This window comes from Lipomyces arxii, assembly GCF_038497795.1.
Source record: "Lipomyces arxii strain Phaff 12-163 unplaced genomic scaffold V1512scaffold_24, whole genome shotgun sequence".
In the NCBI taxonomy this organism is placed as follows: domain Eukaryota; kingdom Fungi; phylum Ascomycota; class Lipomycetes; order Lipomycetales; family Lipomycetaceae; genus Lipomyces; species Lipomyces arxii.
This window is the reverse complement of record NW_027117723.1, coordinates 60,075-85,306: the sequence shown is the minus strand read 5'-3', so window position 1 is coordinate 85,306 and position 25,232 is coordinate 60,075. Positions and strand designations below refer to the sequence as shown.

Sequence of the window (25,232 nt, the reverse complement as noted above, 5' to 3'; positions counted from 1 at the left end):
ATCCTGATTCAAGACAACACCAGACTCCAAAAGCTCGAGCCGACGCACAAGCACCAACTTTTAAACCAGTCAGAACAACAAATAGACCTAACTTCACGTTCTGTTTCGTAATTCGTATTATCTTTCTGGTCCTTTTAAGATTTAATTTGTCTTGTACTAACAAGAGATAGCTAAGTGTTTTAAACTTTAATCATATTGTTACTCTATCTTGCGTATGTAATGTTAAGTAAATCAGATGTGTTCTTATCGGTACTCTTAGTATGCACGCAAAAAGCCACTAGTTTCGGACCTCCAACTTTATTAACTTTTTCGCACTCTCTTATTGTTTCTCTCCCAATAGTCCTGTGCACGATAATCGTTACTATATAACTACTCTCACCTGCTCTATGATTCATGTCTTCTCTGCGTTGATTTCTCACTGTCTTCTATCATGGCCTACTCTAAAGAAGTCTCTCCGTCTGTCGATTCACAGGATATTACCTCTGTTGAAGCTAGACTTCCCCATGTCATGACTGTTGCTGAAATGCGCAAGCCTGCTGGAAAAGACACCGTGTGGATCAGATTCATTTCCTTCTTTTGGGATATTCCAAGAAAAGGTCCTAAAGACAGAAGATTGCTGATCAGACTGGACTTTTTCTTGATGTCGTACGTCGTCGTGTCTTTCTTGATCAAGACCCTTGATCAGACTAATATCAGTACGTCATTTCTATTCTATATTTGTTCCAGTACTAATCCATTTTTTAGCTAACGCTTTCGTTTCTGGTATGAAGGAAGATCTTCACCTGTACGGAAATCAGCTTAACTTTTTCACAACCGCTTACAACATGGGTTACATTGCTGGCTCGATTCCAATTCAATTGATTATGGATCGTATTCGTCCTTCATATGTCTTACCCACTTGTGAAGTTATCTGGGGTATCTTGGTCATGGGTATATCTGGCGCAAAAGATGCTAGATATATTTATATTTTCCGCGCTATCATTGGCTTCCTCGAGGCCGCCGCCTACCCTGCCTTTGCCAGATGTATCGGCTCGTGGTACAAGCCTGACGAGTTGGCTAAGCGTATGGTTCTTTTCGACATTTCTTCCTCTCTTGCCTCTATGATTTCTGGATACATTCAGGCTGGTGTTTACACCTCCATGAACGGTCTTCACGGTCTTGCTGGGTGGAGATGGCTTTTCATTATTGATGGTGTTATTTCTCTTCCCATTGCTGTCATGGGTTACTTCTTCTTCCCTGATTTCCCTACTACCACTCGTGCTTTCTGGTTGGATGACGAGAACAAGGCGTATGCTATTGCTCGTATGGACGACGTTGGTCGTGCACCTCCTCGCAGAACCACTATCAAGAGGTTTATTGGTTTCTGGCTGCAGCCACGTTCGCACGCGTATCTCTGGACTAACCTTATGAATGGACTTCTCACCAACCAGATGCAGTATATGTCTCTCTGGTTGAAGTCTCTTCACTACTCTGTTCAGGCAATTAACGTTCTGCCAACCATTGGTTTCGCCATTGCCATTGTATGTTCTTACACATATGGTATTGTTTCTGATCATACTGGCTGGCGTTGGCAGCTCATGCTTGTCGCATGGTGCTTCAAGCTCTTTGGCAATATTCTCCTTGCTATCTGGCACATTCCTTTCGGGCTCAAGTTTTTTGCTTACCTTTGTCCTAACTTTGGCCAGCAGAACTTGTTCCTTACCTGGGCTGCCGAGAACTTCCAGGATGATTCTGAACTCCGTGGACAGCTTGCTGCTGTTGGGAACATGCTCATGTTTGGCTTCAATGCCTGGGTTCCAGTGCTGATCTTCCCTACTTACAAGGCGCCAGTGTTCTTAGTCGGTTACTCTGTCAATTGCGCGTTCTGTGCCACCGGTATTTTTGGAACTCTCACCATGAGATGGCTGTTCATTTACCGCGCTCGCAGGCTTGGCTACGTCCGCAATGAGTACGGCCTCCTGGTCGCGCCCGAGATGCTTCTCCCCAGGTCGTTTGTCGCTCGGGACGAAGACTTAGTGTCATCAACCTCTAACAATGGAAAGGAAGCTGAAGTTACTGCGTCTGAGAAGTTTTAGATGACCAGCGTGGTCAAAGGTTATATATGCTCTTGAAACGAGAATTCTGTATTTTTGGTTTAATTTAGGAGTTGAATTGATTTAAATATTCTGTTCAGTCGTAGAATCAGTTACCACTTATGACCAAAGCGGATTTTGAATGGGATTAACGCGATTCCTTGAAGTTCAGTCTCCAATGACGACATTTCGTGATCTAGCGTTGGTTATCCAAATCTTGATCTCCAACACTTACTAAGCCATCGCTCTCACTATCACTCACTTTACTTTCGATTCGTGTCTTAAAAGGCTTCGTGTATAAAAGTGACTTCTGGTCCCTTCCAATGCCATACTTGACCACATTAAACATGTATTCTTTTGGATACCCGTGTTTGTCAATCAAATGTAATCTTCTCCTGCTCGCATTTCGGCACAATTTGTCACATCCTTCAACAAAACATTCATATACCTTCTCACCGCGATCCCGCCTGGCGGCTACAAACGGATCGTGGCTCTCAGACAAATGCAAGTCTAAAAACCGCTGGGACGGAAAAGTCCGTTTGCATTGCGAGCATAGAAGCGAATGCGCTTGAATGTAATGCTGCTCAAACTGTGCTGAAGTCGTGAAATGTGTGGGAGACGCGTTACAGTGCGGTGGTAAGCTGCACTCAATCACCACCGGCGCACTTGGCTGATGCTCTGATCGTGAGAACTTTTGCTCTTCATCACCGGAACTGGCTACATCTGACGAATAAGAATTTGTTCGTGTTCGTTTGGGCATTTTCGTTTAAGCACGTAGACTCGACAAGTATTAACAATAAAACGTAGGCACGGGTATTGTACCGCAGAAGGGTATTGTATCAATAAATACTAACACTTCACGATGTCGCCAAAATCGAGTCGAAAACAATTCAATTGGACATGTCTCTGCAATCTCAATTGACTGTCGTTACATTTGGCAGATTTTTGAACGTTTACTTAACTAGCTTTTCATGAACATTTTGCATGCGATAAACTGCTCAATTGACATCACAACATGGCGGCAATGTATGTATACTCATAGCTACGTGGTCTTGTGCCTTCTAATCATCACAGAGATGTCCCGGCTATGCTGTCTGAACTAGAAAAGAAACTCCAGATTGCGATTACTGATCGGCCACCTTATCATGCCGAGGTTGAAACCGTTTTAGCAGAGTAATACACATAATTCAGAGTTGATCCAATCTAATAAAGAATAGATTCAGAGAAGTCGCAGAACAATTGGCGTTCGAGGATCTACCTGGCTCATATAAGGCTGATCTTGATGAGATACTGTGGATGAAAGCTCATTATGTTGTTTTTGATTTATATCGAAAACGTCTGGCAAAAGTACAATCTTTTTTGGTTTTTCTGTTTTAGATAAATTACTCACGTTGATCAGATGCGACCTCAAATAAAGACAAAACCAACTGAGTCCAGAAAACTGAACGGTCATTTTGTAAAGTTCATCAAAACTTCAATGTTTTTCTACAGGACTCATGTCCAGCGATTGATCAGTCATTTTGGCGTCACAGAGCTTGAACCGATAGTCAAACGGTTACATAAAGAAGTCATTCGGTCACCACGAGCACCGAAAGTACCTGATTTGAAAATCAGGCAGTTGGTATATAGATCGTGCCATCGAACTTTGGTATGTTTAGGTGATCTGTCCCGGTATCGAGAAATGCACTCGTTTGGCTCGGATGAAAAAGATTGGCGACCGGCTACGAATTACTATTTTCTGGCAAAGCAAGTTCTGCCAGGTTTAGGTTCACCTCACAATCAGCTAGCAGTCATGGCCATGTACGAAGGTAGTGTGTTGTCGAGCGCGTACCATTTCTACAGAGCAATCTGTGTTGCACAGCCGTTCCCGACAGCTCAAGATAATTTGAAGCTAGCGTTCAGAAAATTTTTGAAACATGGGAAAGTGTCGAAGGAAGAAGGGTGTAAGAAGCGGGATGAGGTTGAAAACAGGAAGTTGTTGGAACCGTTCTTAACTTGGGCTGCGCGTGTTTCTGCCGGAAAGCTTGACAATGACGCCTTGGAGATAAACATTTTGACCGAGCTAAGGGTCGCAGTCACAAATGCGATAGTGACGACTGATATACTGATGAAGATTGTGCTGATTAACCTGTCGACATTTTATGTGATATGTAAAAGCTCGGGACTGACGCTTGTGCCCCAAACTGCATGGTTCAACGTTGCAATCATGACCTGTTTGCTTGAGTGTCTTAACAAAGAATTGGGGAACGACACAAAGAAACCAGAAGAGTTTACGACGACAGTTAGACGGGTACTCTATGGCTTGCGGGTGTATTCTGCGTGGCTGATGGTTCATGCACAAGAACTGATGGGTGCTCAAGACCATAAACTTGGTTTGCAGCTGACTGATTTCTGGATCGCATACGCTAACACAATGTCTACGATCGCAAGTCAGTTTGGGAACCTAGACATGGAAAATCCAGACGTGCTGTTGAGAGAAGACATTGATCTGATTGGGTACTTACCGTTAAAGACCGGGTTTCATGGCATAAGATCGAAGGCAGAGCAAATGGCATTATCTGAAATTGAGGACGCGACCAGTAAGCTGCAACCGAACGAGGAAACGGTCGTACGAATTATGGACCTGCTCACTGATGCGGTCAGTTTGAGCGCTAAAGACGACATTCCGTTGGTGTTTGAGGATGACGAGTTCACCATTAATATACCGCTTGTGTCTTCCACTCCGGCCGGGTTCGGACCAGTTCCGGCTCCAGATTTCAGCTCGCAATCTTTCTTCAACACGGCCGAAATACAGCAACCGGTCGAGTCTGAATCTCACCGGATGAACGCCATGGTTGACTCGCTCGTTCTCGACGACGACGGCGAAGAACTGCTCAAACCGGCGGCAGTCAAGTCTCCTACGCCTGTGTTCTCGCCATGGGATAAGACGCCTGTGGCGATTCCGGGCGACGGAACAAACGCAGCCAGATTTCCGCTGTCGACGACGCCAACAGCAACTGCAAACGCGTTCACGCCGATGTCAAGAGATAGCTACATCATGCCAGGCCAGATTCCACCCGACAGACCGTACAACACAGCGCGGTTTGACCCGTTCGCGCCGCGGACAGAATCGCCTGCAGTGTTTGGAAACGGTGCACCGAACGCTTTCTCACCTTTTTCGCCAAGCAAGGACAAGAACGTGCCGTCGCCGCTGTCGCCAACACAACCGTCTTTACTCCTAGGCTCTAGCCAGATACCGACTGTCGTGTCTGCCGCTGCGGCCGCACCGATGGCCGCGCAGCGACATCAAGGTATCCCGTTTTTCCCACCACAGGTGCGGATGACCAAGCCAAGTGCTAAGCGGACCTCGATTTCTCCGATCGGATCCAGGACCGGGTCACCTGTGAAACCAGGCATACAGACACCAGCGAAGGACTGAAGCGTAGCTTAGAAGTTTAATTTACAATCAATTTTACAGTCGTAATCATGGTATTCGTATACAATCTATATCTAAGCAGAGTACTGGATCTTAGGGTAAGGATATCTGTTCGAGTTAGTATCTGCATCGATTCGATCCACGAAAACACATACGCAGGTCCGTTAAGTCTCACGGTCCAGCTCGCGAGCCAGTGTCCGACCTCGACTGCCTCGTCAACCGATTTTCCGGCAACAATGGAGCCCAAGAATCCACCGGCAAACGAGTCGCCTGCGCCGTTTGTGTCGACGATTTCCGACGTCGCGATGGGACGGATCGGGTAGACTTTGGCGCTGACAACACCGGTCGTGTCTGCGCACACAACAATGGTCGAGTCGGCGCCCTGTGTGATGACGACGTGACGGGGGCGGGCGGTATTGGCTTTAGGCAGGACCGCGATGGACTTGGCAATCTCCATGACGTCGGTGGTCTGCTTGTTAGTAGTACTTCACGGTAAAAAGAAGAAAAACGTACACCGAGAGCATGAGACTCAGCGTAAGCGGCGGCTTCGCTCTCGTTGCCAATGATGAAGTCCCAGTAAGGAGAAGTCGAGTCCATCTGGTCCTTGAAGAACTGGGCCAAGAACGGGGCAGACATGTTCATGGAAAAGACCTTGTTAGTAGCAGCGGCATGTTCACCAAGCGCGAGAATGGCAGGAACACAGACCGTCAAGTGGAATCCCCCAACGTAGTAGAACTTGGCCGCTTCGACCAGCTTCCACACCTCAGGCGACTTCAGATGCTCGATCTTGTAGTGGTTCGCGGCAGAGAGATCAGTCACGAGCGAACGGCTTGTGCCAGTCACGACAACAGCGCACTTGCCGGTCGGAATGTCCTTCTCGACTCTGTAGGCAGAAAACAGACCTTCCTTTTCGTTGGCCTCACGAAGCATGGTCGAAAACTTGTCTTCACCGACACAGCCGCAGTAAACGACAGAGTCAGCAGGAAGAACGTACTGTTGTTGTTAGCGATGTCAATATGAGGTATACGTAGACATACCTGAGCACCACGAGCAGCGTTCTGAGCAGCACCTCCAGCAAGGTACTTTGCGTCATACTTCAAAATCTCGTCAAAAATAGGCATGTGCTTCTTCTCAGCAAGAATAGCATCGTTTGCTTTCAAGTCGTACTTCTCAAGAAACTCAACTGGGCTGTTCTTATTAGTTTAATTCAGATCACCGACTTGTTCACGAACCAATTCGCCTGGATATCTAGACTCAATCAGCAATTATTACCATTTCAAACCAACTCAATTACCCAAAAGCGGATTTCCTAAACATAAAAGAGGATACGGCATTGTTTATTTATTACTTGAAAAGACGAATAAAAGTCAATTGAGTCGTGTCTGAATTTTTTATCTTTGTTCGTCCTCGAGGGTTAGGCCAGATAGGGTAAGGGCATTTTATGTATAAAAGTTTTTTTTTTGTTCACTTGTCTCGTTCACACACAAACTATACAAGGTCAGTACTTCTTTCAACTGAGCACAAGAAGGTCATAATGATGTAAACTGTTTTTTTGAATTTCTTCACCTGAATATTTGTGTTGAATAAATAACATACGAGCTTTTTAATTCTGATTTTAGACTTTTATCTTTGTGCTCTTTCTCTCCTCGAATTTTGGCTAACTATTCGTTTAGGTGTGTCTTTAATAGCTTAAATAAATAGTCTATGTTTAAATTCTTGTATATTACATTGCAAAAAAACTCACTTCTTTATATCGCCGGATCCTCATCATCACTATCCTGATCATGTCCCGAAGGATCAGCGTACGAGATTCGTTGATTTAAGTTCTCTCGTTCACGCGCTGAAATCCTGTCTTTGCCAATCAATCTGATCACGCCCAACCCACTGTCAACGTACATGACCCATAACGAGCACGCAAACAACACAATGTTAAACACAGCCATCAACACGAACGGCGCGCCGCGCGACCGATCAGACGTCCATCCACCAAGCTTGGTCAGGATCAGGATTCCTGCGGCGCCGGTGACGGAGTACACGCCTGCGATCGAGCCGGAATATTCTGTCCGGCGCTCGGTGCAGAGCGACAGCGAGCACACGATCGCGCCAATTTGACTGATACCGATCAACGATACCCAGAGATACGACACACCAGCGCGCGGGTCTTGCAACGTGGCGAACCCGATAAAACCAAACACGCCGATGGCAGCTGTCGCAGCTAGAGATTTGGTTTTGCCCAACTTGTCGCACGCCAGACCCCAGACCGGTGCTGCGACAAGAGCACAGGTTTCGGCAACACCAGTCAAAATTGAAGATAGAATGTAAGCGTCACGACAGCTCTCCCTCACGTTTGACGACACGTCACAAATTCCTTTCGAGTAGAAGTACTGGTTCACATAGAGCGGAATAAACAAAGACACCGCTACACTTGCAGCTCTTGCAATCAATCCACCAACATACGCCAAAAAGATATCCGCCTCTGAGGCAGCAGTGAAGCCTTTCAATAACAACCGAAAGTAGCTATTTTTCTCCTCCAAGTACTCACTTCCGAACTCATTCGCCTCATCGACTATTCCTTCGTATTCAGTGTCTTCCTCGTCCCCTTCTGCCCTCGACCCTCGAGCACGGTTGATGCGCTGGTGACGTCTCTTGTAGCGAATCGATCTGATCCACTTAGTTAGACTCCTGGCCGGATCCTGTCGCAACCCGAAAAACAGCAAGCAACCGACCACCAATGCGAACGATCCGACCAAGTAAAACGCGCCTTTGAGCGATCCTTCCGGCGTCAAATCGTAACTCCGCTCGAGTCGGGTCGGAAGCGGTAAAAACACGGTGACAGCCATGACCGCGCCGAGACCGGTACATAGACCGACGAGACCCGATAACGTGCCGTTTCGAACAGGAATTTCTGCATTTGTCAGCGTGGTTGTGCGTTGATCGTCAAACCAGTCGCTGGTCCCAGCTTGCGGGCCATTCTCAACCTCGGTCTGATCTGGCATGTCCTCTGTTTGGCTTTTGAATCGGTAACTGCTGACTTCTGATAATAAAGCGGTCACCATTGCAGCACTATACGTCAACACAATCCATTGTACTTAATGAAAAAGCCTTACGTTCCAGATCCACCAACTGCAAAACACATTCTGAGTATAAACAGCTCTGGATACACATTCTTGGCTTGAACAAACAGTATCAATCCGAATCCAACAAATATGTACGCAACAGAACACACCTTATATCGTTAGCATGTCCCAGCATATTCCCACATTAATATATACCGTTCGTGTCCCAATCTTATCACTCAAAGTTCCCCATAATGGACACATCACCATACTAACAAGTTCATCTGTAAACCCCAGAGTTCCCACATAATCGCCCTAACCATTAACACTCAATTACACCTCTTTAACAAGTTACCATACGATATTATCCCGTATCCTCAGCAAAACAGTAATAACAAATGACTGAGTAGCATTTAGAAAGACCAGAAACGCAATAGAGCAGAAACACGACAATAGATAAGCCAAAATGTTCACTTTCGTGACCTTGGGCACTCGATTCTTAGGAACCGACATTCTCAAGACCTCAATTCGCTCTGACATGGATATCCGACCCAATTGCAAATTTCACTTGTCGACGTTTGAGTGGGTTTAGTTAGTCCCGAGAGACGTCATGGACTTAAGCTTTTCAATATCTACTCGTGGGGTTTGTACCCTCAATTCTTTCTCTCTTTTACAAACGCATTTTACTGCTATTTACATAATAAAGCTAAACAATAGTAACTGCTTTACTAAAACATTCTACTCGTTCTATCCTTCCATTGATTGACCAATTTGTAGACGATTTTGACTTTAAGCCTCGCGTCGTCTTATCCATCTGATAAGTCGTGCGGCGTCTTATCAACAAAAAAACTCATTCTCACTAAGCTATCGTACTTTTCATATACATATTTGGCTCCTCACATGTAATAAGTCGGCTCCTCACTCAGTCCTTTCCGTCTTCGTGTCTTGAGAACGAAATCCCGCGCAAGAGATTGGCCGGTTGCAGACTGAAGCGGAGGCACAACCATGTCTTTGTCCAAAGGATCACCGGGCACAACCTGCCACTTCTCAAACACGAGCGAACACATCGCTTGTCCCTGAGTCGCAACCCGTAAATCGGTTTCAAACCCAAAAGAGTCAATCACAGGGAGAGAGCCTTGGATGTACTGTAAGGGGGTGCCGGGAATAGCACTCTCTTTGAGTACATACCCTCGCCGTCTCTCCAATACGTTGTACAGTGCAGCAGTGCATTCAGCCGGACCAGTGACGTAGAAATTGTAAAGTGGTTCCATCAGTCGTGGAGTTGCAGTCATGAACGATGAATAGCAAACCCGACGAGCGGTAGGAATGATCTGACCACCACCGCGATAAACTGGTTCAGGCGCTAACGACACGTCCATGATCCGGAACTTTGTATTCCGAATTGGCTCTTCGCACAACGGACCTTCTCTAACAGCCCACTGGAAACCTTGCTTGACAGAGTCGCGAATCGAGTTCATCAGACTCTTGTCGACCTCACCAGGAATTGTGTCATCAAGCAAAATGTTTGGTCCAACATCATCTGGTCCAAACGCCCAAATCGACCGTGCCGCAAGAGAGTCCCACTCATACTTCTCTGTGAAATGCTTCGCAATCTTACGCACCGGCCACTCAATCGAAACTGACCCGTTCTCAATGTCATCGCCAATACCATGGTCAAGCGGCTCGCTGATGATCGAGATTGTGTTTTTCTTGTTTGGAGTTTCAGAGCTGCACTTGACCGACGACTGGTCGATCACGGTTTCGCAGAACCGAGTGACCGGATCGGACACCTTAATCTCAATGTCAGAGTACAGTCTGCGCAGGTCGTGTAAGACGCAATCCATGTACATCTCACCTGTGCCAAGAATGATATGCTCACCCGATTCTTCGACCTTGGTCTGCAGTAACGGATAGCTCTTGTTGACTTTCCGAAGACCATCCAGCATTTTCGGAAGTTCAGACGGGTTCACGGGCTCGACCGCGACTTTGAACACAGACTGCGTGAAATGCTTGATTGGTTTGAAAATGTACGCGTCGTCTACCAAGTTGCGAGGAACGATTGTCGCAGTCTTCACAATCGACATGTCAACTCCAGCAAGCAAAACCCAGTTACCGGCAGGCACGCCTGACACTGGGATCCTGTACCGTGTTTCCGAGATCCACATGTCTGAAATGGTAGCGTACGCCATATCCTCCTCGTCATCAAGTGAGTACCCTTCTCCGAGCACACGGATCTGATCTCCGGTCTTCAACGTCCCACTCAGTACTCGCCCAAAACTGTAAAACTCTGAAGCATCGGACTTGCTGAACAGCTTTGTGATGTTCACGACCACTGGGCCTTCTTGATTGCATGCTACAAGTGACTGACCAACTGCTGAATCCAGAATACCAGTGTAAGTGCTTCCAATCTTTGCCTTTGCGTTCTTGACCGGTGACGGGATGTGGTCCAACACCATATCAACCAACCCAGTCGCGGATCCAAAAAACTCCTGGCACACCAATTTCAGAAGCGGTTGCGAGTCGAGTTTGTAATCTGTTGGTTTCAAAAATATTCCAAGTGTACCGAGCATTTCCTTTAAGTTATCCGGGCTATCGCTCAGAGTCTATCTAGTTAGCAGTTGCTTCAAGCTCTTCGCACACATCTTACATGTCCAACAAGTTTATATAATGGCTCGAGAACGAAATACACAAACGATCGTTTTGAATCGGCACCAAGACCTCTACGAGTAAACTTCCGAGTACTGTAGTTGTAGTAAATGTCGCCCCATAATCTTACGGCAAAATCGTCAGGGTTGATTCCTCCGTAGACTGAATTGTACATTCCCGCAAATGATTTCAGGTTAAAGCACCACCCAAGTGTAGACGAAGCAAAGCAAACGTTGCCTTTTTCCGGTGACAGGCGAATGCCCGATGATGGAGCGAGTTCCCTATGTAGTCAGTATTGAGCAGAACTTAATCGATTAACCCACTTGATTGCCTTGTTTGTCTCCTCGATGCAGTAAAGAATCTTATAGTAAGCATCAGCAGGAGGCAGTCTCAATTCTAGCAGCAAGCGATCGATTTTGTTAACCACGAGCACCAAAGGTAACCCTTCCAAAATCGCATGCTGGATGACTCTACGTGTGTTAATCATGACACCTTCGACAACGTCGACAACCATCACGACACCGTCTACCAGTCTCAGGGCAGCAGCCACCTCGTCAGCAAAGTCGACATGACCAGGCGTGTCAATCATGTTAAGCAGGTGCGACTTTCCCTTTGTGTTTGGCAGTAACAGACTCATTGGCGCGGACTTAATACTGATCCCACGATCACGCTCTAGTACGTGCGTGTCTGTGTATCTAATCTGCTCACCCATTCGCTTTCCCTTCAAGTCTTTGATACCGTGAGTTTCCTGTACCAGCATATCCATCAACGCAGTCTTTCCATGATGCAGATGTCCCACAAACGCGACGTTTCTAATTTGATCAGGGAAGTTCATGATATCCATCATATATTCCCGCGAGAATGAAACTTCAGGCAGATTTGCTTCTTCAAACGCAAACTTCTTGACCTTGATTGGTGCAATAATTGGCTGTGATATAGGCTGTGTGTCTTCTTCTTGAACCATAATCTCTACATCAGGACCATATACATCTGATGCACTTGGATAGTACTGTTTATCTTCATGAAGCACGACTGCGTTAGAAGGTTCATTGTCTACCTGCATTAACTGATCATCCAGTGTTTCGGATTCAGCATCTGAATCGTCTGCGTCAAAATAATTCTTTGCATTGTATTCTTCTGGACTTGGTGAACTTTTATCTGAATGAGTGTCTGATTGTTCTCTGGCATCTTCGCCAATATAATTTCCAAACCTGAGATCGTTAGTACCGAACTCGCAATCACGCTCTAGACGTACTCATCATATAAGTTGTCATCCATCGCGAACAAGATCAGTCGAGTAGATCACTAAACAACACAAGCCGTCGCGAATTCAAAGTTTTGTCAAGGAAGTTCAACTCTAGCGCCGCACGGGATCTTCACGATCAACCGTCACTACAAGTCAGCGCAGGAACATCGTGAGGGATAGGAGATATTTATTATTTTGTAAGTGGTTTATGGTTAGGATTACAGTATCTGACAATACAAACAGGGCCGAATGAATAGTCGAGTAGTAATAAGGAGTCATTCAGATGCCGTGGCGATATTTCTTACAGAATTATTTAACAAAGAAGGTCAGATTAAACGTGTTACTATTGCCTAATGCAAGCTGATAACGTGGAAGCTTCTCGAGAGTGAAAGTTTTCATAAAACTGTTCGGGCTGTTCATAGAACTGTGAATGATGCGCCTGCAGTAAGTAAAGAACTAAGTACGTCTTGACATTGCTATAGTACTTTTATGACTGACGACATAAGAACAACAAGCATCTGAGAATATGAAACTGAGAAAAGCAGTTAAATTCACTGAAATCATATTTGAAGAAATGAAAGACGCAATTAGAGGCAAACCACCTCCAAAATCATGAACAATGTACAATATAATCGATTCTATTTAGAAATGAAGAGACCGGTATAATTCCATAGAAACGTAATCAAACGATGTTTGAGAAAGTGCCTTCGCGAGGTAATTTATCATCTCAGTCATGATTGTCGACTTCTTGAGCAGTTCGACTGAAACGACCTCTTTTGCTTTGACTGCCTGCTTAAACGCACTTCACGAATCAGCAAGTATCCTAATTTACGATTAGGAACATACCTTTCTGTCTTGTAGGCCTTCTGGACCTCACGCTGAAGATGCTTGATTATTAATTTCTCCGTTCGGTCTCGTAATGCGTCATATGCCGAAATGATTTCGTCGAAAATAGTCCCGTCATCTTCATTGACATTAGGTAAATTAGCTCCGATATGCCATATTTCTTCACCTGATTTCTTGTTTTTCGAAGCTAGTCTATTCAGTTCGTCGTATAGTTCAAGGAAAAACTAGGACTGTTAGCATAAATTTCACACACAAACTTGTATCCTACCAAATCATCACCCCAATCTCGTAACGCGTCTCGGATCGTGTTTGCGCTACCGTACGCTCTGCATAAACGCTCAATCCCAGCGAACCCATATACCATCTTCTTGCGCTCTTCCTCGGCTACACCGGACACGGCCCGTACGATCGACGACGACAAATTCTCAAATGCGTCTAGTGACGCCGAGATCCGGTTATGATAACTGTCGAGAATTGCAATCTGAATGTCCATTAGGAAGCGAATCCGATGTACAAACGACTTTAGTGGTCGGTACCGCTCGATTATGGTTTCGAGCAAGTCTCGAAGACGAATGGCAGATTTCGTAGGCTTGGTTTCGGTCTCACCGACAGCGTCGAAGTCAATCACCCATGCATCCGCTGCGGCAATGATGTCCTGATATCTGTCGAATGCAACTACAAACTTAGTTAATTCTAAATTACCATGTCAACAAACTCACAGTTTTTCTCAACAGTAATCCAAGACTCAAAGAACTGCGACTTGGTCATGACGACTCCGGTAACACCTTCCCATTCATCCTGTCCATAAGGCGTGAAATTGTATGCGTCTCGTAAATAATCATCAAATTTCATAGTCTCAAGCATCAAATGACTAAACAGTTGCGGATCAGACTTGACAATCGGAATCAGTAACTTGATTTTCCGTTCCACTGAAGGTAAGTATGCTAGTATCAGCTCGTTCAAGGCAACACGGTTGCTGACGACAGTCAATCTGTCTAAAATCTCTTGCACCGCAAACTCAACAAAACCACGGCAGTCTTCAATCGTAGCAATAAAATGCGTAAACATCCACTCCGGCTACACCTATCAGCATATTCACTTGATCGTCAGAATACCAACCCTATCTATCCGGTTTGTTTCTTTATTGCCTTCGAAATGAAACCGAAATCGAATATCTAAAGGCTCTGCCATGACTTCAAATGGTATTAATGGCACAGAAGTCGTTTTCTTTGTTGTTCCGAGACTGGAAATGGTAAGAAATGTGAGCACAAGTGAAGAATACGTACGAAATTTGAAATGATAATAACTTGTTCATGCTGGTCTCAAAGGAAGTCATATCCGCTGCTTGGGATATACGTCTCGGCCATCCAATGACTTCCAGTGTTGACCTAAAATCACTACACACGTTAGCCCCCTTTCAGACTTCATCACAGACATACATACTTTGCTAGAACATCTCTAAGTTGTACTTGCAAGCTGGTCATACTTGCCACCAGAAACTGGAGCAAATAAACAACCGCATTCTCAGCTTCAGTGTTCCTGCTAGCAACATGTTCATGCACACGTTGCAATTCTTTCAAACTTTCGAGCGCCAATACTGGGTACTCACTGACTTGATTTTTTGCATTGTCACTGCCATTGTCAATACTTGTCTTATCATGACATACGCCACTGACCATATCCGATACACATCTTCAACAACTCTGAAATACTCCCTTCCCAGTTGAACTTTATCCAGTTTCGTAGTAAGTGTCTGCAATTCACTCAGAAACTTTGGCTGAGTCCGATAGCTCGCGTTGATCAGTTTGTCCTTCACTTTTCCATACGAACTTCGAAATGCAGAAAATTGATTTAAAATTCTATATGAATCATCCAAAAGCGCGTCTTTTTCAGTCGAAATCCTGCTCTGAATCTCATCAATCTGGAGTATAAGCTCAATTCAATAGAGGCAACAATGACGCACTTTTGTAGACAATTTTCCCTGTTCGTCTTCCAGATTTGCTACCAAATCATCTAATTTGTCAAGATCAGCTACACTTGGTAGCACTTTGTTTATGTAATCAGACACGATGGACATTGTTGCTCAATTCAAACGACGATTTCATTCAAAAGTATCTCGGGGCATCTCAATCTTCAAACTCTATTTTCCCCTGAATGGTTATCCATTTCCATCTACCATCTACCATCTACCATTGCTATTTCTTTTCTTCTTCAAATCACACCGCGTTTCTAAAATGAGAATTGTGTAATGTCGAAAAGACGAGCGACGGCAGGAAATGATAAGGCTAAAGTAGGAAGGACTGTAAATCAGACGACGCCGACTGCCAAACGAACTATTGATTCCTTCTTCAACGCTTCTCCATCAAAGCTATCTGTATCTACAAAGTCTGGAGACGATGAAGAGTCTGATGAGCAGTTTGCGAGGAGGTTACAGATTCAATTTGATGAAGAGTATAGACTGAGTGAGAGAGATGCTTTTGCTACTTCTGGTACGGTGCCTGATGTTTTGGATCAGCCTGTAGTGACTGCGCCTGCTGACTCTGATGTCCAAAACGTTCAAGACGCACAAGACGCACAAGACGCACAAGACGCACAAGACGCTCAAGACGCTCAAGATGTCAAAGATGTCGACGATGATTTTAAAGACAAGGCAAAGAATGACAACGCCGCAGGTTTTATAGCTCTGGAATCAATTGACTTCACAATCGACTCTGCAAAGTTTGATCCATTCGAGGGAGCCAGACAATTACATTCACTAGTACCGGTTCCATACGCTATTCTAGCCCACTTATTTGCACAAATCGACGCCACAAAGTCCCGCATTAAGATTGTTAACGGCATCACGAATTATCTCCGCCTCTTGCTCGTGCTTGACCATACCGTGGTCTTACCGTCCATTTGGCTTAGTACGAACGCAATCGGTCCACCGCACAAAAAGCTTGAGCTTGGTATCGGGTGGCAGAGTTTATCCCGTGCGCTACGCAGTATTTCAGGCGTTACGCCGGCTGCGCTCAAGAAGCTGCATGACAAGCACGGCGATTTAGGCGACGTTGCGTTTGAAGCCAAGGTCTCAATTCGAACACTGGTCGAGCCGCCTAGGTTGAGCATCAAGGCCGTGCATGACACATTGTTGGCTATTGCGGCAGCGAAAGGAGCTCGGAGTCAAGATACGAAACAGAAACTTGCTGAGAAGTTGCTAATCCGAGCCCGAGGTGAAGAGATGCGGTATCTGACACGGACGTTTGTCCAAAATGTATGATTCTGTTATTGGGCAGAGTTGAGCTTACAAGAGTAGTTACGAATTGGAGCGGTGCGAACGACGATTGGAACAGCGATAGCAAGAGCATGTCTGTATAATGAATTTCATACAAAAGACAAGCCAGTAACTGCCGAAGACTTGACTCATGCAGAAGAAGTCGTCCGGCAATGCTACGTCCGACACCCGGACTACAATGATCTTGTTCCAGCACTTCTGGAGAACGGGATCGATCGTCTGACAGAAACGTGCCCAATAACACTGCATGTGCCAATGATGCCGATGCTGGGCAGCATTACCAAAGATCTGTCAGAGATGCTAGTTAAAGTCGGTAGCGATACGGTCGAGTTTGCGTGTGAATACAAGTGAGTAGTGTGTGAATTGATTGACACAACTAAAGATTAGATACGACGGCCAACGAGCACAGATACACATGGACGAGAACGGCAAAGTGTCAATCTTCAGTCGTCACCTTGAACTCATGACTGAGAAATATCCTGATCTTATTTCAGCAATTCAGTCAGCAGAAGTTCTAAACCCAGCTACAAAGTCGTTTATAATTGAAGGAGAAGTGGTTGCGGTCGACGAAACCTCAGACGCGTTATTGCCCTTTCAGCAATTAGCACAACGTGGCCGAACTGATGTGCAAATCTCGAGCATATCAATCACTGTATGTTTTTTTGCATTCGACTTGATGTACCTCAACGGCCAGTCCGCGCTAGACTTGCCGTTTTGTTCGCGGCGCGAGCTGCTTAAGTCAGCATTCTCAGAATCAGGACATAAATTTAAATACGCGCAACACATCGACGCCACACCGGCCGACCAAGACGCTGTACTGACGTTTTTCCAATCAGCAGTAGCCGCCAAATGCGAGGGTTTGATGGTCAAACTGCTCGACTCTGTATCGTCAGTCCCTCAAGGTAGGCGAAAACCGTTATTGGCAACGTACACGCCGGACCTGAGGACCGAGTCGTGGCTCAAGGTCAAGAAAGATTACGACTCTGCGGCAGACTCGCTCGACCTGGTCCCAATTGGGGGCTGGTATGGCATGGGCCGCAAGAGCAAGTTCTGGTCGCCGGTGCTGCTTGCGGTCCGAGACCCGGACACCGGCGAGTTTCAGGCCGTGTGCAAGTGCATGAGCGGATTTACAGACACCCAGTATAAAGAGACGAAGGAAAAGTATGACGAGGACAGTATCAACGTGACGCGCGTCAAGCCGGCCGAGTTTGACAGTCCGTTTACTCCGGAATATTACTGGGTGCCGCAAGGTATGTTATCGAAGCCGCGAGAGGGTTTTCTGACAAAGCCAGAAGTGTGGGAGATCAAGTTTGCAGACATCACTCTTAGTCCGGTGTACACGGCCGCTCAAGGTCTTGTATCAGATCGGGGCCTGAGTATCCGGTTTCCGCGATTCATCAGAAAACGGTACGCATTACACAATTCACGCAAACTAGCTGACCGAACAGGGACGACAAGTCTATCGAGGAAGCTAGCAGTCCGTCGTTTTTGGCAGACTTATACAAACGGGAACTCACCGCGACCAAAGTTGACGAGCCAGCGGCGGCAGATGACGTGTTTGAACAGTTTTACTAGATTTACCTGATTTACCTGATTCACCTGTATACAATGTAAGCCCCTCCCAAAACACCTATGCCACTTCTGTCTCCAATCTAATCCGGCCCCGATCAAACTGCCTAAAAATAAGTGGCGTGATGATGTTGTTGAACAACAGTGTGCCGTACACTAGCAACGCAAACCCAATCAGCTGCAGCGCGCGGAACCTTTCCCACCCGAGCGCAATCGAGATAAGCCAGATGCCGAGCGTGCGGCAGGTATCAATCGTCGAGCGCGACGTGGCACTGATCCGCTGGGTGACGCTGATGCCGAAAAAATTGAACGCGCCAATAGAGACCATGATTAGAAGCGACGACACAAACACGCCTCTGTTGTTTGCAATCTGCGACGCACCGGTTGGAATGTCAAAGTATCCACCGCGACCGGAGTCAGAGTGTCCGACAAGAACGTACGACACAATCATGATGACGCCGGTTAGAAGAAAGCCAAAAATACCTTCCCAGCCAACGACCCTGATCGAGTCGAGATGGTAATCCTTGAGAATATGTTCCTCGTACACAAACTGAGTCGCGGTGAAGATCTGCGCAAGGGCAATAATGAACACGCCGAATGCGACTTCCAGAAACGAGTTTGGTTCACGCGTCGGGTCATGGGGTGAGTCATTCTCATCGGACGCGTCAGGCGCGTAGATGGTCCCGCTCAACCCAACAATAAAGACGCCAAGGCAAACAACAGCGAGCGCTGTCCACTGCTGCAACGCCAGTCTCTTGTTCAGAAATATGACACTGAACAGCCCGACGAATAACACCAGTGCGCCTCGAGTCATCTGATAAATTGACACCGGCGTAAAGAACAGCCCGACGTTCATCAACGTAGTGCCACAGATATCACAAAACGCAGGTATAGACAGTCCAAACACTTTCTTCCCAGCCAGAATCTGCAGCGGCTTGGACGCGTCTGTCGGTGCGGTCGCCAGCAGCGAGATGCTTGCTTCAGTCTCAACATGCAAGTTCGACCCAATCGACGCAGCATCGTCATCATCGTCTAGCATAAGAGACGACTGGGCAAAGTACTGCATGTAGATATGTCTGAAAAACACGACACCCCAGCATGCTGCTTCAGCAATAAACATCTGGAACGTTTGGATGACCGGCTGTTCAAAGTATCGTCGCTCGCCTAATGGGCCGTCACAATTGGCCACGCATTGGTTATCCTGGTACTTTGTCAGTAGTGAATTAGAGCAGCCGGTGATAAGCATCCCGGCCACAAATATCGGTGTCGTGTAGTGCAGCAAACTCATTCTTGATGACTTCCGTTGGTACTTCGTGACTCTCTAGATGATAACAGTTTGCACTACGTCATTCACACAAAACCCTTACATTGTCATTTCGCCGCATTCGGCAATTTATCAATAAATGATTTCACGGATCCCAATTAAAACTATGCACATTTCTTACAAATTCTGGCCCACGAATTCCGCAACAGGCTCTAATACAGGAGCAGCCACATCAGCTAGTGTGGGAGCTGTTTCGGCTACTACTGGAGCAGCTGCTGCAAATGCGTCTACAACAGGAGCAGCCGCCATTGGGGCAGCAGGAGCAGCGACTGGCACAGCAGCCTGACCAAACTGACCGGCAAAGTTTACAGCAGCTTTAGCAGTCTGTGTAACAACAGGCACGGCTGCGTCTCTGACATTCCGAGCCAGCGCAGTAGCAGTTGCAACAACATCGTTCGGCTTTGCAAGAATCCACTCGTCTGTAACCCCTGCGCCTACCGCGCCATCAGCAGCAACAGGATCCGCACCCGCTCCGCCGGCAAACACAGCAGCTACCTGATCAATTGCCGAGACTGGTGTCGCGATATTTTCGTGTCTGCCCACCTCGCCAATGGCAAGATACCAAATTATACCCATCAGAAACAAATGTAGACACGTAACGTACCCAAAAAACAAATTCCGCGACGCCTTGTTTGCCAACACAACTCTTGTTAGCCCGTAGATGATACGTTCAAGCGGGCCCATACGCGACAACGCACGTTCTTGCTCACGACCCCGAAACTGCTGAAACGGCGAAATTTGCTCTTCGTAGTCGCGTCTGTACGACGACGACGAAGAATCACTAGCATTAACGGCAGCAGCAGATGTGCCGCTACGGTATGTAGACAGATACCGTGTTTTCTCGTATAGCGCAACGTTGTCTTTCTGCAACGTCTCAATCTGGGACCGCAAGTCCGTGATGCGGGAATACTCTGTCCTCAGCTCCTGCTCAAGTTCCGCGTTGCGAGCTCTAAATCTATCTCGTTGTTGTGTAATTATTGGCAAGATTGTCAGGTCAGCGACGTGCTGCTCAAGTGACCGCCCTCCAGGGGTAGAATTGCCTGAACCCGGTTGCGACATTGCATCGTCCACCGGAACAAGCCCAGTTAGACTTGCACGCAACGACCCACCAATCAGCGACGCGGTATCTGTCCCGCGCCCTGATCTTCTCGACTGCGCGTACGACGTAACGGATTTTGGGCCGGTACTGATCATGCCCGACTCGTGCAGCGACGTTAAGTCGTCCTCGAGTTTGGCGTTCAGCCGTTTGCTTTCGTCCAGAGCGGCCGTTGTGGTCTTCAAATTTGTCTCGAGCTCGGTCGTCCGACGAAGCAAGTCGTCGTGTGCGATTCTGATATTTGTAAGTTCGGCGGTCAGCCGTTTATTGCGCGACAATAACAACTGCTCTAGCGAGTCTGACTTGCCGATCTGCACCGGAGACGACTCGGACTCGTCTTCCGCCTCGACCTCGAATTCGACGTATTTCAAAATGTCAAGCTCGCGTTTAATGTCTTCGTAGTCCGCCACATGCAGCAGTTTCTGTTTCAGCGACGCGATCTCGCCGTTCCGCCTCGCCAGATCCCGCTCCGCAGTCCGCAAGGCTTTACTCTCCTTCTCGATCGCTGCCTTTGCCTCCTCCCGCATAGAATCAATTTTCCGGCCAAGCGCGGCGTTCTCGCTCCGCAAGTCCTCGACCTTGATCTTCCACTCGGTTGCGTCCTCGAGCGCAACAGTCCCGTCACCACCAGATATGCTCGATTTTAACTTCTCGAGCTCTTGTCTAAGTTCAAGGTTACGCCGTTCGGTCTGCAATGCGCGCAAGTTCACCCGCTCAAGATCAGCAGCCATTAGCTCGGCGTCCGCAAATCGGCCCGCAACCCCGTCGTCCAGTTTCTGTTCGTGATGCTCTAACCTTGCCTCTGTTACCGCGTGGGTTGCACGCAATTCCCGGATCTGCTCTCTGGCTTCCTCGACCTGTCTGTTCAAACCCTGTTCCCTCAAACTCCAGTTCCGCTCTTTCTCATCCAACAAAGCCTGCAACTCTGCCTCTTTGGCCGCAACTTTCTGCGCCGCAACATCAACCACTTTCTGCTCTGTCACTTGCAATTTGTGCTGTAATTCATCGTAGTCAGCCAACTTCGCCAACTGTGACTTCAATTGAGCGTTTTCAGTCGACAATGCCGCAACCTCGTCTGAGGCCAAAAGCGAGTCTAAAGTAGCATCCAGTAGTGGGTACGGATCAGGTGCTTCTGCCAGGACTCTATACGCATTTAAAAACGCGTTCTCTGCTACTTTGCCTCGCTTAGTCAAATTATCAATCTCAGTCTGATACGCTGTGAAGTGTCAGCCAATTGCAAATCATCACGATGTAAAAATATCGTACACTTTAGCAGTCCTTTGATACCAACCAACTTGTCCTCATCAGAGAGCTTCCTAAACTCCTTCGTACTACTCGCAAGTTCTTTCCTTCCAAGCAAAGAAACTTTCTGGTTCTCTACAATTTCCAACCCTTGCTTGTCCAGCCGTTTCTGCAGTTCGGTCAGATTGATGTCCCGCCACGCCTTCAAAGCCTGCTCGAACGGTGTCGTGCGTTCTTGCAAAGTTAATCCAGGGGGGTCAACAAAATCTGGATCAGACACCGCATCCACCGGATCAATAGGATGAGGTTCTTGTTCGTCCATTTGGATCGAGATTGCTGTGCTTTCCTCCTTCACTTGAACTTGTGCTGCCGTGAACTTCATCTTCAGCCGCACGTCAACCCTGGGTAACCCTGATCGACTGTACTATTTATGATTGATATAAAATTACATGTACGAACAAACACCCTGTCCAACGAAAATAATACTAAAAAACAAAAGAAAATAAAGTCATACACCGTATCGTTCCCTGACGCGTTCACATACTTCAGGCGGCAATTTGTTGACAACAACGCCCTGCCAGTCTGGAATTAGACTCTTGTATCCCGTGAGAATGGTCTTGAACATGTCCTGTAGTTCATTCGACGGCTCGGTATATAAACCGATAGCCTCGACAAACGCCACAAGACAGTCTTGCAACCCAGACGGGTTCAGAGCCACGATTTTGCACATGCCCTTGAACGCGGTCTCCTTTTCGTCGTTCTCGCGAATCATTTTCAGAGTCTTGCACCAGTACGACGCAAACACGTCCAGTCTCGGCGCAATTATCTCCGGGCACGCAATTCCTAGTCTTCCGATCGTAATTGCCGCGTTTTCAATTATGTTTTTCTCGACCAGGTCCTGCACCGCGACGACGACGACTAGCCGCTCCATCAGCGGGCCGACAAACGGCTGCACATGCTCGCCCAACCTCAGCGCCAGTTCTCCGGCGGCCCAAGTCGCGTTGTTGCACACGGCTGAGCATGATTGGTCGCTTGAGTCAATCTGTGGGATCAGTTCTGTCATGATGGCCGGAACGTACGGCTTGACAATGTCGAACGTGCTGATGGCCATGTCGCCAATTAACGCAAAAGCGCTCTGTCGGACCTCATTGACCTCGTCGCGCATACACATGAGCACCATCTGCATCAGCGGTAAATCGGTCGAGCTGATAAGTTCAGACCCAAGTGGGCCTAAACCTTGAACCAATCCGTCAATCAGATCCAAAGTCGTGATTATGAAATCTTTGTCGGGAAGATCTAACGAGGGGTCGTTGGTAAAATCTTGGACCATAACCAAGTTTTTCTGCAAAATGTTTATGGCGCGCTGGAACACTGGCTGCGCGAACGGTGCAAAGTGCTCACCCAACGCGGCAGTAACCGAAGACAGACACTCGAGCAAGGGGAACAAATTGGTGTCGTCGTCTGCAAGTTTCTGCCACCGGTCGATTAACGGCGGCAGCAACAAATCGACGTATTCTTTGCTCTTCATAGCGTACCCGACCTTATCGACCAGCGTCTGCAGCGCATCGTACAAAATCGGAAAGTTCTTGCTCTGATACTTTGAAAAACACAGCGTCAGATTGCGAAGAATATATACAAGGTAAGGAATCAATAGTCCAGCGGCCTGTTCTGTAAAATTTGCAAAGCCGCTACACCCGGCTTCCTGGACTTTTTTGTTGTTGTCAAGACAGCACCGTAAGAAACCTTGCAAAGCCGGTATGAACTCTCGCTCATAACCTACGTCGGCGGACCGGTAGCAGATCCAGCTCGAATACCGCCCCATGGTCCAGCACGCAATCTGTCTGACTGGTGCCATTTGATCGGTCAGACCTTGTATAAAGTACGGCAACACGTCTGGCAAAAACGGCGACAGGCCGTCGACGCACCCGTCTGCAATCGCGCCGTACGCCAAGATTGCGGCTTCTCTGTATTGCCACTCAGGCGACATCAAATTTTGTTTCAGAGCAGGGATGCAGTACTGCAGAATGCGAGAGTGATATTTTGACGCAAACAGATCAATCGCTGCGGCCGAGCATTTGCGCAAGTTCCATTCGGACGAAAAATCGTCGTCGTCGTCATCATAATCGTAGTCATCTTCATCATCCAGTTCGTCGTCGTTCCTTTGGCTATCATTGGTCGCGGACGCAGACGACACGGTGTGTTTTGTCCGAGACTTTGCGTGGGTCGGCTTGATGTCTGTGATTTTGTCTTCCATGTCTGCGTCGTTCTCGTTCTCACCCAGTAAACGCTCACAGTCGTATTCAGTGTAGACCATACACTTAATCAAGACCGGAATAATTTTCGGCAAGAACTGGACAACGTGTTCGCTCAGCTGCGTGTTTTCTGCCAACCCAAACAGAAACTCGCCGGCCTCGAGCGCGACTTGTTCGTCTTCGTCAGCCATGCAGTGGGAAGTGTAGTCGATGATACCGTCAAGATGGGGTAAGAGCTTGTCTGGTCTGACATCAAGCAGCATGACGAACGCAGTGCAAATGTTGCGACGGACTGATGGGTCCGGGTCAATTGCGAGTCTGAAGAGTGTTGTTAAGAAGTCGTCAATCCTTGCAAACAAAGCAGGAGACTGTCTGAGAATGAATTGATTTAAACACATAACAGCCTGAGCTCTGACTTTAGCTGAAGGTGAAAGCGCGAGGTCCATGAATCGAGGGATCATGAACGCCAACACTCGCTGGCCCTCATCAGCACTGTCGAGTTCCGAGCCCGAGTCTTCAAACAGCTTTGCCAATGCACTCAAAGCACCGTCTTGTAGCGCGTCGTCAGATTGTTCAGCAATTGCCAGTAATTTTGGCAATACGTCTGGCCATAGTTTAAACCCTCCTCTGAGCACAAACGCAGACAATATTGAGCCAGAAATGTTACGGAGAATAGCAACAGGTTGGGTCAGTCCAAGCAAAATACAGTCTTTAACATAAGACACAGTGTGAGGATTGTATTGAATTCGTTCAAAATCTAGAAAGATGCTGTTCTTTAACATTAAACCAGCCGATGCTCTAATATCGATATCGGCATCTGTAGTCGGATACGCGAATATATTTGCGAGATAGTTTGTTAAATCAGGTCTAGATTTTCTTGCATCTTCAAGAATCTGTTCATTATTTAATACTGAGTTTCATATATGTGTATAGTCCAATCATACGTACTCGTGTAGCATCTTTTCTTGCTGAATTATCACGAGATAAACTCTGTTTAAACACTGCCCGGAGCTGATCAGCAGTTGCCGACTGAGGCTCCCACGACGTCATTTCTGTTTAATCTCCAGAAATCAGTTTTCCAATTTTGAAGTTCTCGATGTTTCTTGTTTCTTTAGGTAAATAATTTTTTTAAACTTTCGAGAACTAGTCAATTACTAGGGTTGGGGTTCTGCTTAGATATGTCCTAATTAGGAA

At 46.9% G+C, this 25,232-nt stretch overlaps 12 protein-coding genes across 12 annotated transcripts; 4 read left to right on the top strand and 8 right to left on the bottom strand.

Moving 5' to 3' along the window:
• Positions 1 to 523: 523 nt before the first annotated feature.
• V1512DRAFT_272591 (major facilitator superfamily domain-containing protein) lies at positions 524 to 2,075 on the top strand (the record flags this gene model as incomplete). Its single annotated transcript, XM_066917690.1, has 2 exons — positions 524 to 695; positions 745 to 2,075. The coding sequence occupies 2 exons, from the start codon at positions 524 to 526 to the stop codon at positions 2,073 to 2,075; spliced, it is 1,503 nt and encodes a 500-aa protein (XP_066769598.1).
• On the bottom strand, positions 1,907 to 2,835 carry V1512DRAFT_267366 (uncharacterized protein; the record flags this gene model as incomplete). The annotated part of the gene is made up of 1 exon (XM_066917265.1): positions 1,907 to 2,835. One exon carries the CDS (start codon positions 2,830 to 2,832, stop codon positions 2,269 to 2,271), a length of 564 nt encoding a protein of 187 aa, XP_066769597.1. The 3' UTR covers positions 1,907 to 2,268.
• A 104-nt stretch (positions 2,836 to 2,939) lies between these two features.
• Positions 2,940 to 5,532, top strand: V1512DRAFT_267365 (uncharacterized protein). The gene is made up of 4 exons (XM_066917264.1): positions 2,940 to 3,098; positions 3,147 to 3,245; positions 3,290 to 3,419; positions 3,472 to 5,532. Exons 1-4 carry the CDS (start codon positions 3,088 to 3,090, stop codon positions 5,488 to 5,490), a joined length of 2,259 nt encoding a protein of 752 aa, XP_066769596.1. The 5' UTR covers positions 2,940 to 3,087; the 3' UTR covers positions 5,491 to 5,532.
• On the bottom strand, positions 5,522 to 6,977 carry V1512DRAFT_267363 (Ribokinase-like protein). Its single transcript, XM_066917263.1, has 6 exons — positions 6,782 to 6,977; positions 6,720 to 6,735; positions 6,525 to 6,675; positions 6,001 to 6,480; positions 5,643 to 5,956; positions 5,522 to 5,595 (listed from the first exon to the last, which is right to left on the bottom strand). The coding sequence occupies exons 1-6, from the start codon at positions 6,819 to 6,821 to the stop codon at positions 5,562 to 5,564; spliced, it is 1,035 nt and encodes a 344-aa protein (XP_066769595.1). The 5' UTR covers positions 6,822 to 6,977; the 3' UTR covers positions 5,522 to 5,561.
• A 211-nt stretch (positions 6,978 to 7,188) lies between these two features.
• On the bottom strand, positions 7,189 to 9,136 carry V1512DRAFT_278003 (major facilitator superfamily domain-containing protein). Its single transcript, XM_066917947.1, has 4 exons — positions 8,904 to 9,136; positions 8,760 to 8,858; positions 8,595 to 8,713; positions 7,189 to 8,550 (listed from the first exon to the last, which is right to left on the bottom strand). The coding sequence occupies exons 1-4, from the start codon at positions 9,081 to 9,083 to the stop codon at positions 7,236 to 7,238; spliced, it is 1,713 nt and encodes a 570-aa protein (XP_066769594.1). The 5' UTR covers positions 9,084 to 9,136; the 3' UTR covers positions 7,189 to 7,235.
• Positions 9,137 to 9,193: 57 nt separating this feature from the next.
• On the bottom strand, positions 9,194 to 12,564 carry V1512DRAFT_267361 (P-loop containing nucleoside triphosphate hydrolase protein). Its single transcript, XM_066917262.1, has 4 exons — positions 12,445 to 12,564; positions 11,513 to 12,400; positions 11,191 to 11,470; positions 9,194 to 11,146 (listed from the first exon to the last, which is right to left on the bottom strand). Exons 1-4 carry the CDS (start codon positions 12,465 to 12,467, stop codon positions 9,440 to 9,442), a joined length of 2,898 nt encoding a protein of 965 aa, XP_066769593.1. The 5' UTR covers positions 12,468 to 12,564; the 3' UTR covers positions 9,194 to 9,439.
• Positions 12,565 to 12,566: 2 nt separating this feature from the next.
• On the top strand, positions 12,567 to 13,112 carry V1512DRAFT_267359 (uncharacterized protein). Its single transcript, XM_066917261.1, has 3 exons — positions 12,567 to 12,760; positions 12,811 to 12,895; positions 12,942 to 13,112. The coding sequence occupies exons 1-3, from the start codon at positions 12,719 to 12,721 to the stop codon at positions 13,049 to 13,051; spliced, it is 237 nt and encodes a 78-aa protein (XP_066769592.1). The 5' UTR covers positions 12,567 to 12,718; the 3' UTR covers positions 13,052 to 13,112.
• V1512DRAFT_84767 (TIP-1 family-domain-containing protein) lies at positions 12,578 to 15,395 on the bottom strand. Its single transcript, XM_066918534.1, has 9 exons — positions 15,245 to 15,395; positions 14,958 to 15,202; positions 14,725 to 14,913; positions 14,568 to 14,678; positions 14,401 to 14,524; positions 14,001 to 14,358; positions 13,550 to 13,956; positions 13,282 to 13,505; positions 12,578 to 13,237 (listed from the first exon to the last, which is right to left on the bottom strand). The coding sequence occupies exons 1-9, from the start codon at positions 15,356 to 15,358 to the stop codon at positions 13,078 to 13,080; spliced, it is 1,932 nt and encodes a 643-aa protein (XP_066769591.1). The 5' UTR covers positions 15,359 to 15,395; the 3' UTR covers positions 12,578 to 13,077.
• Position 15,396: 1 nt separating this feature from the next.
• V1512DRAFT_84772 (uncharacterized protein) lies at positions 15,397 to 18,363 on the top strand. The gene is made up of 5 exons (XM_066918535.1): positions 15,397 to 16,534; positions 16,577 to 16,902; positions 16,943 to 17,805; positions 17,851 to 17,962; positions 18,014 to 18,363. The coding sequence occupies exons 1-5, from the start codon at positions 15,530 to 15,532 to the stop codon at positions 18,138 to 18,140; spliced, it is 2,433 nt and encodes an 810-aa protein (XP_066769590.1). The 5' UTR covers positions 15,397 to 15,529; the 3' UTR covers positions 18,141 to 18,363.
• Positions 17,998 to 19,423, bottom strand: V1512DRAFT_267349 (uncharacterized protein). The gene has a single exon (XM_066917260.1). The coding sequence runs from the start codon at positions 19,410 to 19,412 to the stop codon at positions 18,186 to 18,188; it is 1,227 nt and encodes a 408-aa protein (XP_066769589.1). The 5' UTR covers positions 19,413 to 19,423; the 3' UTR covers positions 17,998 to 18,185.
• On the bottom strand, positions 19,424 to 22,199 carry V1512DRAFT_267348 (CASP C terminal-domain-containing protein). Its single transcript, XM_066917259.1, has 2 exons — positions 21,811 to 22,199; positions 19,424 to 21,760 (listed from the first exon to the last, which is right to left on the bottom strand). Exons 1-2 carry the CDS (start codon positions 22,166 to 22,168, stop codon positions 19,566 to 19,568), a joined length of 2,553 nt encoding a protein of 850 aa, XP_066769588.1. The 5' UTR covers positions 22,169 to 22,199; the 3' UTR covers positions 19,424 to 19,565.
• On the bottom strand, positions 22,200 to 25,144 carry V1512DRAFT_267346 (armadillo-type protein). The gene is made up of 2 exons (XM_066917258.1): positions 24,987 to 25,144; positions 22,200 to 24,931 (listed from the first exon to the last, which is right to left on the bottom strand). Exons 1-2 carry the CDS (start codon positions 25,086 to 25,088, stop codon positions 22,295 to 22,297), a joined length of 2,739 nt encoding a protein of 912 aa, XP_066769587.1. The 5' UTR covers positions 25,089 to 25,144; the 3' UTR covers positions 22,200 to 22,294.
• Between the last annotated feature and the right edge of the window lie 88 nt (positions 25,145 to 25,232).

Excerpts from the sequence above, each read along its gene's own strand:
- V1512DRAFT_267365 (XM_066917264.1), top strand. Across the intron at positions 3,246-3,289 it reads GTTGAAACCGTTTTAGCAGA|ATTCAGAGAAGTCGCAGAAC; the intron begins GTAATACACATA and ends AATAAAGAATAG. Across the intron at positions 3,420-3,471 it reads ATCGAAAACGTCTGGCAAAA|ATGCGACCTCAAATAAAGAC; the intron begins GTACAATCTTTT and ends CACGTTGATCAG.
- V1512DRAFT_267363 (XM_066917263.1), bottom strand. The coding sequence starts at position 6,821 with ATGCCGTATCCTCTTTTATGTTTAGGAAATCCGCTTTTGG. Across the intron at positions 6,481-6,524 it reads ACGCTGCTCGTGGTGCTCAG|TACGTTCTTCCTGCTGACTC; the intron begins GTATGTCTACGT and ends TAACAACAACAG. Across the intron at positions 5,957-6,000 it reads CTGAGTCTCATGCTCTCGGT|ACCACCGACGTCATGGAGAT; the intron begins GTACGTTTTTCT and ends ACTAACAAGCAG.
- V1512DRAFT_278003 (XM_066917947.1), bottom strand. The coding sequence starts at position 9,083 with ATGTCAGAGCGAATTGAGGTCTTGAGAATGTCGGTTCCTAAGAATCGA. Across the intron at positions 8,859-8,903 it reads TGAGGATACGGGATAATATC|GGCGATTATGTGGGAACTCT; the intron begins GTATGGTAACTT and ends GTTAATGGTTAG. Across the intron at positions 8,714-8,759 it reads ATAAGATTGGGACACGAACG|GTGTGTTCTGTTGCGTACAT; the intron begins GTATATATTAAT and ends TAACGATATAAG.
- V1512DRAFT_267361 (XM_066917262.1), bottom strand. The coding sequence starts at position 12,467 with ATGGATGACAACTTATATGATGA. Across the intron at positions 11,471-11,512 it reads GAGACAAACAAGGCAATCAA|GGAACTCGCTCCATCATCGG; the intron begins GTGGGTTAATCG and ends CTGACTACATAG. Across the intron at positions 11,147-11,190 it reads TATATAAACTTGTTGGACAT|ACTCTGAGCGATAGCCCGGA; the intron begins GTAAGATGTGTG and ends CTAACTAGATAG.
- V1512DRAFT_267359 (XM_066917261.1), top strand. The coding sequence starts at position 12,719 with ATGCCGTGGCGATATTTCTTACAGAATTATTTAACAAAGAAG. Across the intron at positions 12,761-12,810 it reads AGAATTATTTAACAAAGAAG|CTTCTCGAGAGTGAAAGTTT; the intron begins GTCAGATTAAAC and ends ATAACGTGGAAG. Across the intron at positions 12,896-12,941 it reads TGCAGTAAGTAAAGAACTAA|AACAACAAGCATCTGAGAAT; the intron begins GTACGTCTTGAC and ends TGACGACATAAG.
- V1512DRAFT_84767 (XM_066918534.1), bottom strand. The coding sequence starts at position 15,358 with ATGTCCATCGTGTCTGATTACATAAACAAAGTGCTACCAAGTGTAGCT. Across the intron at positions 14,679-14,724 it reads CTTAGAGATGTTCTAGCAAA|TGATTTTAGGTCAACACTGG; the intron begins GTATGTATGTCT and ends TAACGTGTGTAG. Across the intron at positions 13,957-14,000 it reads GATTACTGTTGAGAAAAACT|TTGCATTCGACAGATATCAG; the intron begins GTGAGTTTGTTG and ends CTAAGTTTGTAG.
- V1512DRAFT_84772 (XM_066918535.1), top strand. The coding sequence starts at position 15,530 with ATGTCGAAAAGACGAGCGACGGCAGGAAATGATAAGGCTAAAGTAGGA. Across the intron at positions 16,903-16,942 it reads GAGTTTGCGTGTGAATACAA|ATACGACGGCCAACGAGCAC; the intron begins GTGAGTAGTGTG and ends ACTAAAGATTAG. Across the intron at positions 17,806-17,850 it reads ATATTACTGGGTGCCGCAAG|TGTGGGAGATCAAGTTTGCA; the intron begins GTATGTTATCGA and ends CAAAGCCAGAAG.
- V1512DRAFT_267349 (XM_066917260.1), bottom strand. The coding sequence starts at position 19,412 with ATGAGTTTGCTGCACTACACGACACCGATATTTGTGGCCGGGATGCTT.
- V1512DRAFT_267348 (XM_066917259.1), bottom strand. The coding sequence starts at position 22,168 with ATGAAGTTCACGGCAGCACAAGTTCAAGTGAAGGAGGAAAGCACAGCA. Across the intron at positions 21,761-21,810 it reads TATCAAAGGACTGCTAAAGT|CGTATCAGACTGAGATTGAT; the intron begins GTACGATATTTT and ends GACACTTCACAG.
- V1512DRAFT_267346 (XM_066917258.1), bottom strand. The coding sequence starts at position 25,088 with ATGACGTCGTGGGAGCCTCAGTCGGCAACTGCTGATCAGCTCCGGGCA. Across the intron at positions 24,932-24,986 it reads CAAGAAAAGATGCTACACGA|ATTCTTGAAGATGCAAGAAA; the intron begins GTACGTATGATT and ends AATAATGAACAG.